General features: G+C 42.5%; 1 protein-coding gene across 4 annotated transcripts in view; it reads left to right on the forward strand.

Moving 5' to 3' along the window:
- Positions 1 to 13,821, forward strand: part of LOC105029432 (Nance-Horan syndrome protein) — an 80,245-nt gene extending 66,424 nt beyond the window's left edge. For 3 of the 4 annotated variants that reach the window (XM_020049057.2, XM_020049058.2, XM_034293873.1), the window contains 5 exons: positions 1,291 to 1,474; positions 6,178 to 6,309; positions 7,988 to 11,131; positions 11,249 to 11,360; positions 11,450 to 13,821. In XM_020049057.2, the coding sequence (XP_019904616.2) occupies positions 1,291 to 1,474; positions 6,178 to 6,309; positions 7,988 to 11,131; positions 11,249 to 11,360; positions 11,450 to 12,044 (4,167 nt within the window). In that variant the 3' untranslated portion in view covers positions 12,045 to 13,821. Of the gene's footprint in view, positions 1 to 334; positions 733 to 1,290; positions 1,475 to 6,177; positions 6,310 to 7,987; positions 11,132 to 11,248; positions 11,361 to 11,449 lie in introns of those variants that run through there. The other variant, XM_034293874.1, reaches the window with a different exon arrangement.
- Positions 13,822 to 20,156: the final 6,335 nt, after the last annotated feature.

Below are 20,156 nucleotides of genomic sequence, written 5' to 3' on the forward strand. Positions count from 1 at the left end.
AGGGGGAAGGAGGGCGGGTCGTTGTAGAGGAGGGGAAGGAGGGCGGGTCGTTGTAGAGGAGGGGAAGGTGGGCGGGTCGGGGTAGAGGAGGGGGAAGGAGGGCGGGTCGTTGTAGAGGAGGGGAAGGAGGGCGGGTCGTTGTAGAGGAGGGGAAGGTGGGCGGGTCGGGGTAGAGGAGGGGGAAGGAGGGCGGGTCGTTGTAGAGGAGGGGAAGGAGGGCGGGTCGTTGTAGAGGAGGGGAAGGAGGGCGGGTCGTTGTAGAGGAGGGGAAGGAGGGCGGGTCTATACACTGTTTGTTTTATGATAAGTGACTCATCTTTGTGACAATATGTCCCAAAGAGGAGTCATAACTTCATGAATCAAGCTAAGTAAGCTGTTTGTCATAGGAGGTAGACTTACCTATAACTATCTATGTCAGTAACTTAATTACCTACATCTAGCTAGCTGGTAAGGGAGGGAGTTTATACTGATTTAAGGGGTGTGAAAACTTGCTAGAAAATAAGTATGGTATCATGTCAATAAATATCTATAAGGAGCTTTCTTGATATTACTTGTCAATTACTTGTCTTCATGTTACCACATTTGAGCACTAGATATCTTAGTGGTACCCACAAAATGGTATACTAGGGGAGCTGAGAGTGTTGTCTAACTCAGTCTGAATCTGCCTATCTCATGTTGTTTCTTCTCTCCAATAACATATTAACACCTACATTTTTCTGGCCTTTCTATCAGGTAACAACATTACTAAGTCTTTCTATTTGATAATACAATTACTGAACCTGTCTCCCCAATAATGATATTCCTGAACTTGTATTTTTCTCTGATAATGACATTGATTTCATAATTTTGTGGATAATCTGGGGAGAGGAATCTTCCCATGTGTTTATTATTATTTATTAATTTTTTTTGCGCAAAACATCATCAAACAAATGCATTTTTTTAACTGTAACATGCTGGTAATCAGTTTGCGATGGTGTGCCCCTTCTCATGTAACCTAGCTACAGTAATCCTCATCCTAACCTCTGACCCAAAATTACACCCCCCAACCCCCTCACCACTACTCCTACTCCACAACTTAACCTTTAATCCCAAACTGAACTCATACTCCACTCCCTAACCTTAACCCCTGACCCAAACTCCTACTCCCCATTTTAACTATAACCTCCCACCTTAACCCTAAACCCAAACCTTGACTCCCCAGCCTAACTTTAACCCACAACCAAAACTCTTACTAACCTTTACCTAATCCGTGACCCACTCATAACAACTGGTCATATCCGTCTGTTCCAGGCTGCTCCTGCCTGTGACCCTGAGGGTCCTGGTCAGTGCCACCGGCACCCTTTTCCTAACATCCCCTCTACACTGGACAAACAGACCAACTGGTCCGGAGCACTGCCACTGCCCACACCACAGGAGAGGATGAAGAGCGATTCACAAGTCATCCCATCCTGCATCATTCCCATTAACATCACTGGTAAATAAACATCCTCTGTTTACCCATGTAGATGACTGGTAAATAAACATCCTCTGTTTACCCATGTAGACGACTGGTAAATAAACATCCTCTGTTTACCCATGTAGACGACTGGTAAATAAACATCCTCTGTTTCCCCATTGCATGTCAATGTTTGAACCTCAGTTTTAACAGGCCGAGACACCGGGAACATACACAGGACAAGTGTTTAGGGCCCTGGAGGGCATTTTATTTAGGGAAGTGGTAGAGGAGGTGAGGGATGTTTAGGGCCCTGGAGGGCATTTTATTAAGGGAAGTGGTAGAGGAGGTGAGGGATGTTTAGGGCCCTGGAGGGCATTTTATTAATCAATCAAATTTATTTAAAAAGCCCTATTTACAACAGCAGTTGTCAAAAAGTGCTTTTACAGAGACACCCGGCCTTAAACCCCAAGGAGCAAACAACTGTAGTGTTGAATTTCAGTGGCTAGGAAAAACTCCCTAAGAAGGCCACATTTTTGGAAGAAACCTAGAGAGGACCCAGGCTCAGAGGGGTGACCAGTCCTCATCTGGCTGTACTGGGTGAGATATTAAGAGTCCAATTGTAATAATTAATACATTTATCTGGGCTAAATCCAGAGTTTATTTAATTTTAGATAAGGTCAGAAGTATGACCAGATGGACAAGGACAGGGACAGCATTGGGCCCCCCCAAACCAGGTAAAGTTTAAAACGGGAGGAACATTCTGAAAATACATTCCTCATATCAACAACGATTTATAGTGGAGAAGGAGAACTTAGTGGGGAAGGAGAACTGAACCAATCCCCCAGCACAATAGTATAGCAGCGTAAGATCTTGGAACTGAGACGGGGGGATCCGGCGACACTGTGGCCCAACCGGGGGAGGGAAGTGGTAGAGCAGGTGAGGGGTGTTTAGGACCCTGGAGGGCATTTTATTTAGGGAAGTGGTAGAGCAGGTGAGGGGTGTTTAGGACCCTGGAGGGCATTTTATTAAGGGAAGTGGTAGAGCAGGTGAGGGGTGTTTAGGACCCTGGAGGGCATTTTATTTAGGGAAGTGGTAGAGGAGGTGAGGGGTGTTTAGGAACCTGGAGGGCATTTTATTTAGGGAAGTGGTAGAGCAGGTGAGGGGTGTTTAGGACCCTGGAGGGCATTTTATTTAGGGAAGTGGTAGAGGAGGTGAGGGGTGTTTAGGACCCTGGAGGGCATTTTATTTAGGGAAGTGGTAGAGCAGGTGAGGGGTGTTTAGGACCCTGGAGGGCATTTTATTAAGGGAAGTGGTAGAGCAGGTGAGGGGTGTTTAGGACCCTGGAGGGCATTTTATTTAGGGAAGTGGTAGAGGAGGTGAGGGGTGTTTAGGAACCTGGAGGGCATTTTATTTAGGGAAGTGGTAGAGGAGGTGAGGGGTGTTTAGGACCCTGGAGGGCATTTTATTAAGGGAAGTGGTAGAGGAGGTGAGGTCGTGTTTAGGACCCTGGAGGGCATTTTATTTAGGGAAGTGGTAGAGGAGGTGAGGGGTGTTTAGGACCCTGGAGGGCATTTTATTAAGGGAAGTGGTAGAGGAGGTGAGGGTTGTTTAGGACCCTGGATGGCATTTTATTAAGGGATGTGGTAGAGCAGGTGAGGGGTGTTTAGGACCCTGGAGGGCATTTTATTAGGGGAAGTGGTAGAGCAGGTGAGGGGTGTTTAGGGCCCTGGAGGGCATTTTATTTAGGGAAGTGGTAGAGGAGGTGAGGGGTGTTTAGGAACCTGGAGGGCATTTTATTTAGGGAAGTGGTAGAGGAGGTGAGGGGTGTTTAGGACCCTGGAGGGCATTTTATTTAGGGAAGTGGTAGAGGAGGTGAGGGGTGTTTAGGGCCCTGGAGGGCATTTTATTTAGGGAAGTGGTAGAGGAGGTGAGGGGATCATTAATAAAAAAGAAAGCCTTCTCCTGCAGGGTCTGCTTTGCCTCAGGAAAAGTCCTGGTAGCGGTTTGAGAGTAATGGGTACTGGTGGTGTTTGCTGGGTGGCCTCTCCTCCCGTTCCTCCAGCTGTAGGGGTGGGGCTGATCCTGCTGGCCGCCTCTGAAAGTTCCTGAACCTTCCAGCTTTCCGCCTTGGGGGCATTAGGGTGCAACACTAATGCAACATTGGGGGACACGTTCATGCCACAGTATAACATCACAGCCTTTTCCAGTATAACATCACAGCCTTTTCCAGTATAACATCACAGCATTACCATATTTTCACCACAACATTACTTCCTGTTACAATTGATCCTTTATTTATCAATCCTTACCCATATTAAGTATTATAAGCACTAAAAGTATGCACTGAATAATTTAAGTTGCTCCTGAAATTACTAACCACATTCCCCAGTAAAGAATCCCAGTAAAATAGTTCACTATATTAAACACAGTTGAAGACAGATGGTAGTTGATTCACTATATTATACCCAGTTGAATACAGAGCTGGTAGTTGATTCACTATATTAAACACAGTTGAAGACAGAGCTGGTCCTTGATTCACAATATTAAACACAGTTGAAGACAGAGCTGGTAGTTAATTCACTATATTAAACACAGTTGAAGACAGAGCTGGTCGTTGATTCACAATATTAAACACAGTTGAAGACAGAGCTGGTAGTTGATTCACTATATTAAACACAGTTGAAGACAGAGCTGGTAGTTGATTCACTATATTAAACACAGTTGAAGACAGAGCTGGTAGTTGATTCACTATATTAAACACAGTTGAAGACAGCTGGTAGTTGATTCACTATAATAAACCCAGCTGAAAACCGAGCTGATTTATATCATGTATTCCAACAGTGGCTACAGTACCTAACAGATTTGGCCTTGATTGTCTGTATTTAGCATATATATTTAGTTCATGCAACTTCTGAGCAACAAAGCATAAAATATAACCACACCACAACATGCTGCATGACATTAGAAAACCTATATTAGATTAATACACACTGAGAAATGTTTAATGCTGTGAGACATTTAATACACTAAGAATCATGTTACAATGTGAAAGTCATAGTTAGCAGCAGTCAAGGCAGTCTGAGTTGTTCTATTTGTACCAGTGAGTGAAGAGGCAAGATACTGCTTCATGAATGCCAATTAGTCCCATTAAGATAGTTAAAAGGCCTGTTGAGATTTATTTACTGTGAGTAGCAGAGTCTCAGAGATGTGGAGCCAGGCTTTGAGTCTGAGTGTCGACACAAACTGAGACAGAAACGAGCCATTGTGACCAGAGCGCTGTAATTACCGTGGAACTGAAAGGCCAGCCTCTTGTCACATGAGCTGTGAGGTATAGAGAATCAGCACAGCTAGAGACACAGACCCAGAAAGCTGCAACATAGCCCGTTATACTGCTATCAGGTAGGAACAACGGCATTCTATTCCAGAACTACAGCATTCTAGACTAGAGCTATTGTATTGTAACCTATAGCCACTGTATTATACACCAGACTGAATATATTCTAACTATTGTTTAGGTCAGTGTTTAGTGTTGAAAGTTGTGAACATGCATCATAATAATAATAATATATTGAACTTATATAGCACTTTTCCCCAAAGATGCTTTACATCAGATACAAAACAAACAAAATCATATGAGAGCGATTGGACAGTATACAAAAAGAAAAGGATTTCACTGGATGAAGGGAAAGGGCAGGGGGTAGGGAGAGGGGAGGGGCTAGGGGAAAGGAAAGGCAGGGGCTAGGGGTAGGCTTGTTTGAACAGATGAGGCTTGAAGCAGTGGATGAAGATGGTAACAGATTGAATCACGGGTTGATTGTGGAGGAGAGTTCCAAAGCCTTGGAGCAGCCATAGAGAATGCACTGTCTCCAAAGCTCCGTTGCTTGGACCAGGGGATGATGAGGTAACCAGATGGGTTGGTAATGGAGAATAAGATCAGAGAGGTTGGGTGGAGCAAGCTCATGGAGGGCTTTATAGGTGAGCAGAATAATTGTATAATCAGTGCGCTGAGGGACGGGGAGCCGGTGGAGTTCCCGGAGGATTGGGATGATGTGCTGCTGGCGTTTGAGAAGTCTGACCATTTGTAGCTTATGGAGAGAAGAAGAGTTGATGTCAGAAAGAAAAGAGTTGCAGTAGGGAGATGATCATGCTGTTTACTATATGATGTGGTCAGTGTTGTTCATTAGTTTGTTGTGATGTTTTCAAAGTCAATTGTATTTAAACCCTGGTTAATAAGTTATGTTGTACTTTAACCCTGGTTAAAATGTTACAGTATGTTGTATTTTAACCCTGGTTTGTGTTGTGTGTCATCTGTTAGTTCAGAGTTTTTACATACATTAACATTTACCACAAATAGGAATATATATATCTACATATCTGAACAGAAATATATATATATATATGCATATCTGAACAGAAATATATATATCTGCACATCTGAACAGGAATATATATATCTGCATTTCTGAACAGGAATATATATATCTGCATATCTGAACAGAAATATATATATCTGCATATCTGAACAGAAATATATATATCTGCATATCTGAACAGAAATATATATATCTGCATGTCTGTTCAGGAATATATATATATGCATATCTGAACAGAAATATATATATATCTGCATATCTGAACAGAAATATATATATCTGCCTGTTTTTTTTTTTTTTATTGGTACTGCTTTAGATCTCTGGTTGCTTGAGCATGTTGCTAACACAGATCTCTGCTCTGCTGTACAGGAGTGCAGTTTGACAGAGACGCTAGTGTTCGCTGCTCCCTGGTCTACTCTCAGTCTGTTCTTCAGAGGAGAAGGAAGCTGAGGAGACGCAAAACCGTCACCGGGATTCCAAGACAAGTTCAGGAGGATTTAGGTACCGTATATCTCAGCTTAACCCTGGCATAAATTTGTGCTCACAAGTTTGCATACCCTGGGAGAAATGGTGAAATCTTAGCATTGATTTTTTAAATATGACTGATCATGCAAAATGTACTTGAAGGATTTTTGATCATATGAAGCCATTTATTATCAGATAGTTGTTTGGGTCCTTTTTTAAATCATAAAGATAATAGAAATCACCCTAATGGCCCTGATCAAAAGTTTACATACCCTTGAATGTTTGGCTTTGTTACATACACACAAAGTGACACACATTTTGCAATGTATAAATAGTCAATAAGTTTGTTAGCTCTCATATGGATGCACTGAGCAGGCTAGATACTGAGCCATGGGGAGCAGAAAAGAACTGTCAAAAGACCTGCATAACAAAGTAATGGAACTTTATAAATATGGAAAAGAATATAAAAAGATATCGAAAGCCAAGCAAATGCCAGTCAGTACTGTGCAATCACTTATTAAGAAGTGGAAATTTTGGGGATCTCTTAATACCAAGCCAAGGTCAGGTAGACCAAGAAATATTTCAGACAAAACTGTTTGGGATACAAAGAAAAACCCATAGGTAACCTCATTAGAAATGCCACAAAAAAGCCTGGTTACAATATGCCCGACAACACCTTGACACGCCTCACAGCTTCTGGCACACTGTAATTTGTAGTGACAAGACCAAAATAGAGCTTTGTTGTCACAACCATAAGCGATATGTTTAGAGAGGGGTCAACAAGGCCTATAGTGAACAGAATACCATCCCCACTGTGAAGCATGGTGGTGGCTCACTGATGTTTTGCGGATGTGTGAATTTTAAAGGCACAGGGAATCTTTAGAAAATGTATGGCAAGATGAATGCAGCATGTTATCAGAAAATACTGGCAGACAATTTGCATTCTTCTGCACAAAAGCTGCGCATGGGACGCTCTTGGACTTTCCAGCACAACAATAACCCTTACCACAAGGCCTAGTTAACACTCCAGTGATTACAGCAGAAAAGGTGAAGGTTCTGGAGTGTCCATCACAGTCTCCTGACCTTAATATCATCCAGCCACTCTGGGGAGATCTCAAACGTGGGGTTTATGCAAGACGACCAAAGACTTTGCATGACCTGTAGGCATTTTGCCCAGACGAATGGGCAGCTGTACCACCTGCAAGAATTAAGGGGCCTCATAGACAACGATTACAAAAGACTGCACACTGTCATTTGCTAAAGGGGGCATTACATAGTATTAAGAACTAAGGGTATGCAGACTTTTGAGCATAACTGTATCTAACAACTTCTGAACAAAATCAGATTCAACGTTAGTATGTTTATAGTTCATGGAATGTTTAGAATTGTCAATAGTTTGCTGCTTTTTAATCAGTGTTCATTCTTTCCCTACCATGACCCTGAACCTAACCCAGACCATGACCCTAACAATGACCCTAACCCAGACTATGACCCTAACAATGACCCTAACCCAGACCATGACCCTAACAATGACCCTAACCCAGACTATGACCCTAACAATGACCCTAACCCAGACCATGACCCTAACAATGACCCTAACCCGGACCATGACCCTAACAATGACTCTAAACCGGACCATGACCCGAACAATGACCCTAAACCAAATCATGATCCTGACAGTGAATCTAATCCAGATACTATGTCACTCCTCCAGATTCTGATGAGTCTCCGGTCGCCAGGGAACGGGTGGTGGTCGTCCATAGCAATGCTGCCCTCAGTAGTGAGGACCTGTCCAGCCATCTGAATGCTAAGAAGGACACTGGCTGTCAGACTGAAGTCTTCCTGGTCACTGTGCCGCCCCGCCGGAGGGTCCGGTCACAGAGGGGTCAGCAGGGAGTCAGCTTTGCCCCCAACCCCCTGTCCCTCTCCACCAGTAATATTTCTTCTCTCCCAGAAGCCTCGGAGCACAGAACGGCTATGCTCTCTTCCTCTGCCTCTTCGCTGGGAGTAAACCTGCGGTCACGTAGCTTGCTGAGGGAAGGGGGGCACAACCACAGGGGGGATGAGGAGGAGGAGGGACTGTCTCCTTATGAGGCTGAGGACTTTCTATCTGGACCGGAGGAGTTGAAGGATGAGGAGGGCGGGGGTCCTGACGTCCATGCCCAGCCAGACCACCCCCTTGGCAGCCTGCAGTACCAGCAGCAACCTGCCAGCCCAGAGCACCCCTGGATGCAGAGGGTCCACTCTCGCCTGCCCCATCAAGCTAACATGGGGAGTTGTGAGATTTCGTCCAGCTCAGATACCTTCTCTAGCCCACTGCACTCTGCCTCCACCAGGGGGATTCTGGGGGACCAACTGGACCATAAAGATGACCATCAGTCTTCCAGTGGGAACTGGAGTGGCAGCAGCTCAACGTGCCCCTCCCAGACCTCCGAGACCCTCCCTCTCGCAGCCTCCCCCCAACTCACTGCCTCCTCCCACTGTGACTCAGAGCTGTCCCTCAACACCGCCCCTCATGCCACCGATGATCCTGCCCCCTTTCTAATCCTAGATCCATACCAGATGGACAGGCTGCTTGACGATGCAGGGGTCAGTACAGTTAGTGACAGAGAGTGGAGTTACCCACACCCTGACCATCCTGACCCCCGACCTGAGGACTTCAGCCCTGAGCACTCCAGAGAGGGGGAGGGGAGTCTGGACTGTCCCAGCTTCACTAGCATGGCTACCTGCGAGAGCTTCACCACAGACAAGCCTCCCTCTGAGAAGGCAGACTCTGTATCATACTACTCCATAGACACTGAAGGGTACTACACCTCCATGCACTCTGACTGTGGTCTGAAAGGGAGTAGGAGCTTCACGTATAACTACGCTGGTTCAGCCTCCGGCTCTGACTGTAGTCAGGAACACACTGTAGGCCAGCGCTGTCTGTCTTTAAGAAAACCCAAGGCCAAGCCATCACCTCCTAGGCGCAGCTCCTCACTAAGGAAAATCAGCCGAGAGGGAAACGCTGCTGACAAGAGCAAACCGAAGAACCCCCAAGAGCAGGAGAGAGAGAGGCCACAGAGAGCCTTGGAGGGCTCCTTGGGCTGTCCCCACCTTGATGTAGGAGGGGGAAGTCTGCAGAGGTTACTGTTAACGCAGGACCCCCAGGAGGCCCTTAAAACCTTGGAGGCCTGGCGAGGCAAGGACACTAAGGAGATTCCCAGTTCCAGCCTGTTTGGTACCATTGACACACAGTCCTGTCAGGGGGAGAGCGCTGTCCAATCAGACTGTACAGATTGGTCCAACACCGACCCGTACCGCTCCTTGTCCAACTCCTCCACTGCTACCGGCACTACTGTTATAGAATGCATCAAATCTCCGGAGAGCTCAGAGTCTCAGACCTCACAGTCAGGCTCCAGAGCTACCACCCCCTCGCTGCCTTCAGTAGAAGACTTCAAGATGTCTTCGCTGCCTTCATTAGAAGACTGCAACATGTCCTCGCTGCCTTCAGCAGAAGACTTCAAGATGTCTTTGCTGCCTTCAGTAGAAGACTACATGTCCTCGCTGCCTTCAATAGAAGACTTCAAGATGTCATCACTGCCTTCAACAGAAGACTTCAAGATGTCCTGTCTGCCTTCAGTAGAAGACTTCAAATTGTCCTCTCTGCCTTTAGTAGAAGACTTCAAGATGTCCTCACAAGATGAGTTTCAGATTTCTTCTCCTGAGAGGTTGGCTGGCTTAGTGTCGCCATCTAGTGGCTACTCTAGCCAATCAGCGACCCCCACCAACTCCTTCCCCTCTGCCTTCTTCCCTTGTCCCATGTCTCCCACCAATCAGAGGAGGAAAACCCTTTCACCCACCAATCAGAAGAGGAAGCTCCTATCTCCCACAAATCAGAAGAGAAAGCCTATGTCACCCACCAATCAGAAGAGGAAGCCCAAGGTTCCAGAGAGGAAGTCATCTCTGTCATGGTCCTCCACCAGAGATGTGGAACTGCCAGTTATTCCCCCTAGCCACCTGGATCTCAGTTCCCTCTACAGCCTTAGTCCTAACCCGAACCAGCTTCCTCCCGTCTCTACCAAGACCCCAGGCCACAGGAACCACCTATATCCAGTGCACCAGAGCATGCCGAAGTCAACAGCAGCATCGGTCAGGACTGAGACCTCCAGCTGCCCTACCATGGCCATCACCCCCACCATGCTGCTCTCGGTCCAGCTAAGGTCTGTTGGTAGCCCCGACCAGTCCAGCCACACAGAGGTGGCCCCCAGTCCCAACATGAGTCCCCCCTCCAGCAGCCAGGCTCCAGAGGTCAGGTCCCCGCCAGCCTACCACTCCAAGGTACCCCCCTCCCAATGGTACTGTGAGTCACTGTTTTCCTCCAGTGATGGGCCCTTCACTACGGAACCAGCTGAAAACAGGAGGGGTACCACCGCCTTCAGGTTACCATCAGACCAGCAGACATCAGACCAGCAGACACAACCAGAACATGAGGTTTTTCAGAGTGGAGCTAAGGCCTCTGGGGTGATCCCAGGTCAGTTGGTAGAGGAAGCTATCTTTCCTGGTACCATCATTCAGGAGGTTGAACCACCAGTGCCCTCTGAGCTACAGAGAACAGACACCCCTTCACTGTGTCCTGTTCAGACCAGTGGTGACACATCATCAGAAAGTGTAGACAAAGTACCTGTAATAAGTGATGCTATCAGCAATGCAGCTGGCAGAGAAAAGGAGTGTGATTCCTCAGGTGTTCCAATCAGAAGTACTTCTAAGGACAGCAGCAGTTTGCAGGAAGATGTGGAGGAGATTGTTCCGATAGAGGAAGACCCCAGCTCCACCCCAGGGTCCCTGCCAGACACAGAGCAGGCATATGGCAGTAAAGGTCAGATATCAGCCATTAAGCTTCTGATTTATTTAACTAACTGAACTAAAACAGTACAAATGTATCCAAAGGTATTGAGGTGCATTTAAACCAATCATGCATTGTCTCGTACTCCAGAGTCAAGCTCCTGGGACACCTCTCCTGTGAGTCAGGACAAGACTGAGGATGATGTATTCCTCTTTCCCAGTAAGGCTCGTACTACAGAAGATCTGTTTGCCATGATACACAGGTGGGTTTCTGGCAGGTTAAAAAAGTCACTAACCTAACAAAGTGCACTGTTATCCATAACTCTAACCATTGTTTTAATGTCCTTTATAGATCGAAGAGGAAAGTTCTTGGTAAGAAGGACTCTGGAGAGTTAAGTGTCCAGCGTCGTCGGTGTGCTACATCTGAGGGAACCTCGCCTGGCAACCCAGACCCCCCACCTGGCCACATCATTACCTCTCCAGTGTCCCTGCTTAATCCTGGTACTCCAACCAACATTAGTCCCCAGAAAGCCCCAGGACCAATCTACCGTAGCCTAAAGAAGTCCAGTACCTCCAATGAGGAATTTAAACTGCTACTCCTAAAGAAGGGCAGCCGCTCAGAATCTAGCTACCGCATGTCAGCCACAGAGATCCTGAAGAGCCCAGTCGGCCCCAAGGCTCCAGGAGACCCCCTGGTCTCTCAAGGGGAGCCCCAGTCCCCCCCACCGAGTGTAGTGCAGTTTCCCAGTCCCTTCACCGAGGGCTTCTCCCCTAAAGGGCTGTCTCCTGTTTCTTCATCCAGACATGGCCGCTCACGCATCCCTCCCCCGGCCAACAGCAGCCGCTACAGCAGCCGCAGTAGACACCACCCAGTCCCGATGCAGGCCATCTCAGAGGGCGAAACGGAGAACTCAGATGGGAGCCCCTCCTCACAGAGATCCTCCTAACACAAAGACATTTAAAAAACAGAGGAATATCTTACTGTTTTAAAACAGACAGAGGAACATGTAAAGGTTTTAAAACAGACAGGAAATTATGTTGAGGTTAAAAAAAAGACAGAGGACATTTTAACATAAAAAAGAAAGCACTTTATTGTGCTGTGATTATGACCAGGAGTGAAAAGGCAAAGATCTTCTACATCACCCACATGACAGCAGGTATATTGGGACGATCTTAAAAGGTTCCCAAATTCCAAACAAGTAGGATATTCAGAAGGACTAAGACATTTAGCTGGTCATTTATTCCATAAACACATCATATGCACTTGACTTTAGGGCTCTACTCAATCTGTATGTTTGCAATTAAGCTTTACACAGAATAATTTAAATTTGAAGTCAACATTCCTGCCTTAGCACAGATTGAAATCACAATAAATGTGTATGTTGGATCAATATGAAATTACCTTTAAATATATATTTCACAATCTGTAACATTTCAGTGATACAGGTTGATTAGAGCCCATAATTCCTCCACAAAATGTGTGATATTTCTGCTAAATGCCACATTGTATTTTTAGAGAAATCCCTATAAAGGCTGTGACATGGCAGAATGGTATGGCACATTTTGTGTCTTGCTTTTTGCTAAATTGTTTATATCTGATTTTAAAGTTTAAATAGCCTAGTCCACATTTCCTCTGGTTCAACAAAATATAACTAATATAACTTTGTTAGAAAAGTTTTTGGTTCCACAGAATACAGTGCTATTCTCAGTCACCTCGTTCAAAAGAATAATCAGCATTTAATCATGACTTGTATTCTGTGAATACTTTTGCATTTAGATACAAATAATTTTTGCATTTTTACTAAACCAATAAATTAGAAAATAATTGAATAATCATAATACCAATAGTTTAAAGATGCATTTAAAGACTGACACTGCAAGGAAGAGCAGAACAAAAGCTGTGAAGCTAGCCAGTAGCCATAGGTCACTATACTATAGTAGCTGTGAAGCTAGCCAGTAGCCATAGGTCACTATACTATAGTAGCTGTGAAGCTAGCCAATAGCCATAGCTCACTGTAGGATAGTAGCTGTGAAGCTAGCCAATAGCCATAGCTCACTATACTATAGTAGCTGTGAAGGTAACCAGTAGCCATAGCTCACTATACTATAGTAGCTGTGAAGCTAGTCAGTAGTTATAGCTCACTATACTATAGTAGCTGTGAAGGTAACCAGTAGCCATAGCTCACTTTAATATAGTAGCTGTGAAGCTAGCCAATAGCCATAGCTCACTATACTATAGTAGCTGTGAAGGTAACCAGTAGCCATAGCTCACTTTAATATAGTAGCTGTGAAGCTAGTCAGTAGTTATAGCTCACTATACTATAGTGGCTGGATTGCTGTGTTCGTGGATGGAGAGCAGAACACACAATATAGCAAAATGATGGAATTTATTATTATTTAAAATAACTGAGACTTAGAATAACTTGATCATGTCCTTTTGTACAGATGTAACATCACTGTAGAAATTGGAATTATGCAACATCAAATCTAACTTGGTATGTTGGGAAAATCACGAGAAGCAGCTAGCTAGGTGAGGAGGAGAAGCCATTAAGGGACATGACAAGGAGCAGTTAAAAATGTAAGGAGGTGAGGAGGAGCATGCAGGCAGATTGGGAGGTGACAAGTAGCCGGATGGGTGGGGGATGTAGGGCCCAGGCCAAGGTCAGAGTTCAAGAATTGACAAGATGGACATTTAATGTTAATAAAGGTTGTTTGTAGTTTGTTGATGTGATGTGTTTAATGTGAAAGTGTTGAATGGAAAAGAGGAATGTGTTTTAATGAAACAAAAGGAGTAAAAGTGCTAGCTAAGAAATGGTGTGGGCAAGCGAATCATTAAGCTTACAATTCTGCGATATACCATGTCCATCTGAACAATTTGCCCAATTTAACCATCTGGCTCATGTGATTGTGGTAAACCATCTGGCTCAAGAGACAATGTTTAACCGCATGTCAAGTCACTGTATGCAGCTCACCTTTATGTTATCATTAGCTAGCTCATTAGGAAAGTTTGGCATTGTGACTAGTGACAACATTAACGTTACATTTCTACACCTTTAAGATTACTTATAGTTTGACTTTGCTAACTAACTTAATAGCTAACCATGAACCACTGACGTCCAATAGCTACCAGTTAAATTACTGTGGCATATAGTGTAGGATGTCACCCCCATTTAAGATTAAATCTTATTTCCTCCCAAGCAGTGGAAAGAATGGTGTTGAAGTAGTAGGACTACTTTCCCGCTAAAATATTTTGGATTACTTTCACGCATATTTTATGGAATTTATTTTTTGCAGTGTGGGAAGGGGTGGACTCAGGTAATAGGTGGACCTATTGAATCATTCAACAAATGACAAGGACGCTCTACAAGACCAAATTAAATCAATCAAATCAGCAGTTACCTAGCCTGAAACCCAAAAGAGCAAGCAACAACTGAGTTGATGCACAGTGGCTTGGAAGAACTCTCTAGTTGGGTTGGGAAAGAAGACTGAACGGTGGCCAGTCCTATTCTTGCTGTGCTGGGTGAACATCATGAGTAATACCTTTTAGGCCCCATCAATTACTTAAATTCTCAGATGAAAGGATAATAAATGCATGGTCTGAGTCCAGAGTCCTTAAACTAAGGTGGACTAGGACAGGGACAATTAGGTGGGGTGTGGGCTGTGGCTGCAGGAATCATCAGGCAGCAACTTGATCTGCAACACAACCAGGAGTACTTTGGACAGGGACAGCTACGGGTCATTTGGGCCTGGTAGTCCCGAGGCACAGTCCAAGGGCCCATGTCCTCCTGAGGTTAAACAGGACACCAGGAAAGGTGGAGAGAGCATTCCTTGGATGCAAAAGGATACATGTTAAAGTTACAACAACTACAATGAGCAGGCATAATAGTACTTAGCTTCAGCAAGTCAGGAGTTGATATGTCCAAATATGTTACCAGTGTGAAAAAGTTGAATGAAAAATAATACATTGGTAAACTCATAAATAAAGAATTTAACAAAATTAATTCATAAAATGCTTAGTCGAAATTTTTTTGGACAGGTGGCCAAGTAGATACAACAAAAAACAGCAAGTAGCGCACAGCATGTCAAAATGACCATGTATCCTCATGATTTTATACAGGAAATGACAGGTTATTTTTGTTAGCCCAACATTAACATTAAATATAAAGAATTCAAATGGAAATAGAAATTGATTTAGTCAAACATTTTTAAGGTATTTCTTTGTCTTTTCACCATCTTGTCATTGTCAGGAAAAAAAGTTTAGACAGTGTTTTTTATTAGAGCATCGTTAACAAAATGAACGACTTCACGGTCCAGCACCCAAAAACAAAACTGGGTTTGAGAAAGGTGGATCTAGACATTTGCACTGATGGGGTTTGTCTTTTGCTGTAACTGATGTTATTATTGCAGGATTTTACTTGCAAGACTTTCAGACTCTCCTTATAAAAAACCACCAAAGTTCCAAATTCCTAAGGACGATAAAATTGATTATTCTGACAAAGTGTTTAAATGGGTTTATTTGAAACATTAAACTGATATATTGGTTTACTTGATAAAATTTATGCTTTTCAGAACATACAATGAAACTGAGTGTGAAAAGGTTATGGTTTTGCTACTAGATGCTCAATTGATTTGCATCCATATTTTTGTATTTTTTTGTATACATTTGTAAATACAATCCTTTTAAAGTTTTTCCAGGATGGGTGATTTTAGTAAAATATTTTCCAAGTTGATATTAATTCCAAGCCTTTGTATATTTTTGAGCTGTACAATTTTTTTAATTAATGATGTATTTATTTTTGAATAAACATTGTGACAATCCTTGTATTTTTTATCAGTTGCAAACCGTGGTAATTAGAGCTCAAGGTACTAAAGAAATCCAGTATGTATTTTTATGTTAAAAATTCATAGAAACCAAGCCTCACTTAGGAGCATTCGTGCATTAGTGCTGGCTCTTGTCAAAGTGTGTCAAAAAAACGCCCATTCATGGAAAACTCAAAATCTGATTGGTTAATTAATACGACAATCAACAACATGGTCCTGTTTGCTTCAACAGCAGAGGGGATTCACTCGAAATTCTGAAGACCTTCAGTTTACCCGGAGACAGCACATTTGAAAAATCTGATTTATATGAGCTGTACTAGAAGCAGCATAGCAGAGGGGGAGAGTAGCATTACAATTACATTAATAGACTGATGGGAATTAACTTTGTAAAATAGCATTAATGAAAACATATATTTAATTTAAAAAATATAATTTTGACAATCTGACAATCTGACAATCTTTAGGCCAGCAGAGATGCCACTGAGAACAGTGGTAGATGAGGCAAAGGCAAATCTCTAGTACACAGTAGCAGTTTATTTAAACTTGCAAGGAGAAACCACAGCAACAAAGTAAGCAGTGGAACATTTCTAAAGTAGTTCAGAAAACTATCAGTACTTATACAACAATGGGTTAGGGTTGTTTGCATAGTCATCTTGTGAAAACATCTTGTTCCTTATCCATCCTATCTCCTGTTGTGTGTCTTCATCTATCCTGTCCTAAAAAACATCTATCTGTCTTTGCCCCCACTCTGAAAAATAATTTACAACAACAGCAACACCTCATGTTCTTATTCTCATGTTTTTATTCCTACTTGACCCTCCAGTAATCAGTACTGTTGTTAAGAAACACTTTTAACCCTTTTACCTAATACATTTATTAACACCAAACACAGAAACAGATACTTCCATAATAGTAACACCAAACTAACCTGGTTTCTTGTCACTATTTATAAAAACCTGCCAAAACTCTTTCCTATAGATCTCCTCCTTTTATTGGTTAATTTCATACCCAATTATTTACCCATCTGATTCTGCTTACCAACTTTTTTGCCAATGTAAATTTAACTAATGCAACTTGGGGTTCACTTATTTTTTCACCTGCACTAATCCCTGTTTAACTTTGTTTTATAAAGTTAAACAGGGATAAAAAAAAGACAGGTTCTGATTAAATCCAGATTTCATGGTGAACACTAAAGAAAAGGGTTCATATACTTTCAAGCAGCACCGTATGTCCAATTGAACCCCAAATGCACTTAAAACGTTCTTATAAATGCTGTTGTGATCATAGTGATCATAGTGATCATAGCATAGTTATTTATTCTGGATATTAAACAGGCTATCTGTTGTTACATTGTTGGACTTTTACATTGGTTGATGATGAAAACTTAAATTTCTTAGGAGGTTCAACTTTTATACCATTAAAATAAAACATTCACAAAATATTTTGATAGAATATTGTATTATCAGCAAAAATGATTAGATTCTGAATAGCATACTATTGTTAATCTGAATAGCATCCAACTTTAAATCTAAATAATATCCAAATGTAAATCTGTCAAAAAAAAAAAAAATGTTCCTTATGGCCAATTTACTTACAGAATACAAATACAATAAACACTATTCTATGCTATAAGAATCATTGTAGAATATTTCTGTTGAAAGTCAGTAAGCACAAATTCACCTGATTGGAACAGTTGTTGTTGTAGCTTCTTGTTGTTGTGGCCTCTTTCTGGTATATCGGGGTTTTAGGAAAAACTGCATTATTTATATAAATGATGAAGGAAGTGATCTTATTTATTTAAGATAAAGTCAATATTTGCACAACCCTGAGTTTGCATGTCAGTTATTGTATTTCACTAGTATATTTTCCTACATTTGCATTCAACAGGAAAGGAATAAAAATCCTTTACTGTTGGTAAGGATACATTTTATTTCCTGGATAGTAAATGCAAGCATTTGAATGTTTAGTACATGCCAACACTACTAGCTTTAACTGAAAGAGGTGATGAGCCAAACTGTAGACAAATTCTGTGGTTAGTTGCATTGTGTATTAGTATCAAGAAAGACACTAATTAAGATCATGGCCAACTGACCATGGAATTGATGTTCCATGCAACTTGTTTAAGGCTGGCTTTGTTTAATAAATAATATTGTCACAACTCAATGCTTTTTATCACAACCAAAGCTACTGTCAAACATAAAACGTTTATTATAAACACACATTAAACGATTTGCGGAAATGGGCTGAGCTGGATCCAAGGAAAGAAATAACCCCTAAACTAAATTTGCCTGCCTCAAGAACCACTTAGCTGACTACTAACCAACACAAAAATACAGTGGGTGGTCCACTCAGTTCTAACTAGTATATTTAGATAGTGTTTTCCTATGGTATGTGTATGTCCAAGGTGACTTGCTAAAAATCCCCTTTTCCCAGGTACAAACAAAACACACAGGTTTAACAGGGACTCAACAGCAAACAATGGATTAGACAACCGCAAAAAAATAAACACCACAGCAATACATACTCACATGAAACATCAAAAGTGAGATGTTTGCACTGTGTGATGTATGAATGAACAAAATTAGTCTGTCTATCAAAAGGATAAGTACCAAGAGTTTGTGTCTATCTAACTGCATTTTGTAACGTTTCGAGGAGAAGGAGGCAATTGCAGGGGTTGAAGAAGGAGCTTTTAATGCGAACAAAGAGAAAACAAAACTGAGCGCTGGGCGCTACAGAATACAAAATAGACTACACACAGGACCATGGAATGCCACAATACAACACAAAGGAGGATGGACCGCCAAAATACAACACAAAGGACCATGGAACGCCACAATACAACACAAAGGACCATGGAACGCCACAATACAACACAAAGGACCATGGAACGCCACAATACAACACAAAGGACCATGGAACGCCACAATACAACACAATGGACCATGAAATGCCACAATACAACAATGACCGACCAGGACAGGGAGAACATTTCTGAACTAAATACACAGACTAACAAGGAGAACAGAAGCAGGTGGGGGCTAAACACAGGTGAAAGGAATAAACCGATTAACAGAAACGAGAACAGGAAAGACCAAACATGGACATGACAACCTCTTTAAACAATTGAGATTATTAGATTAGATTAGATTCAACTTTATTGTCATTGAACAGTACAGTACAGTACAACAAAATGCAGTTTGCGTCTAACCAAAAATGCAAATAGAGGAGCGCAGAAAAATTACAAAAGTACAAGAATATGTACACTCACCTAAAGGATTATTAGGAACACCTGTTCAATTTCTCATTAATGCAATTATCTAATCAACCAAACACATGGCAGTTGCTTCAATGCATTTAAGGTTGTGGTCCTGGTCAAGACAATCTCCTGAACTCCAAACTGAATGTCAGAATGGGAAAGAAAGGTGATTTAAGCAATTTTGAGGGTGGCATGGTTGTTGGTGCCAGACGGGCCGGTCTGAGTATTTCAGTATCTGCTCAATTACTGGGATTTTCACGCACAACCATTTCTAGGGTTTACAAAGAATGGTGTGAAAAGGGAAAAACATCCAGTATGCGGCAGTCCTGTGGGCGAAAATGCTTTGTTGATGCTAGAGGTCAGAGGAGAATGGGCCGACTGATTCAAGCTGATAGAAGAGCAACTTTGACTGAAATAACCACGCGTTACAACACGCACAACCTTGAGGCGGATAGGCTACAACAGCAGAAGACCCCACCGGGTACCACTCATTGTGGGATTGTTGACGTGCTGTACTCTGCCTGCTGTTACATACCTGGCTACCTGCCAAACTTTTTCGAATTTACTCTATATAAACTAATTGGTCAAAATTCTATTTTAAGAGTTTTACCATCGCAATATTTATCTGTTGACTTCTTACCCAACTTTTCTACACCGGGACTCTTTTTGGACATTATTAACAGAACTACTACAAAAATTTGTAATGAGTTCTAAACCCACAAACTCTCAGCTAGACCCGATTCCAACAAAATTACTTAAGGAGCTATTTCCTGTGCTAGGTCAGCCAATGCTGAACATAATAAATTGCTCCCTTTCCTCCGGATGCATACCAAACTCACTAAAAATGGCGGAAATTAAGCCTCTTCTAAAAAAATCTAATCTGGATCCCGACATATTAAACAATTATAGGCCAATATCGAACCTCCCGTTCCTCACAAAAATCTTAGAAAAATGTGTTTCCCAAAAACTGAATGCCTTCCTA

Source organism: Esox lucius, chromosome 8 (assembly GCF_011004845.1).
Source record: "Esox lucius isolate fEsoLuc1 chromosome 8, fEsoLuc1.pri, whole genome shotgun sequence".
In the NCBI taxonomy this organism is placed as follows: Eukaryota; Metazoa; Chordata; class Actinopteri; order Esociformes; family Esocidae; genus Esox; species Esox lucius.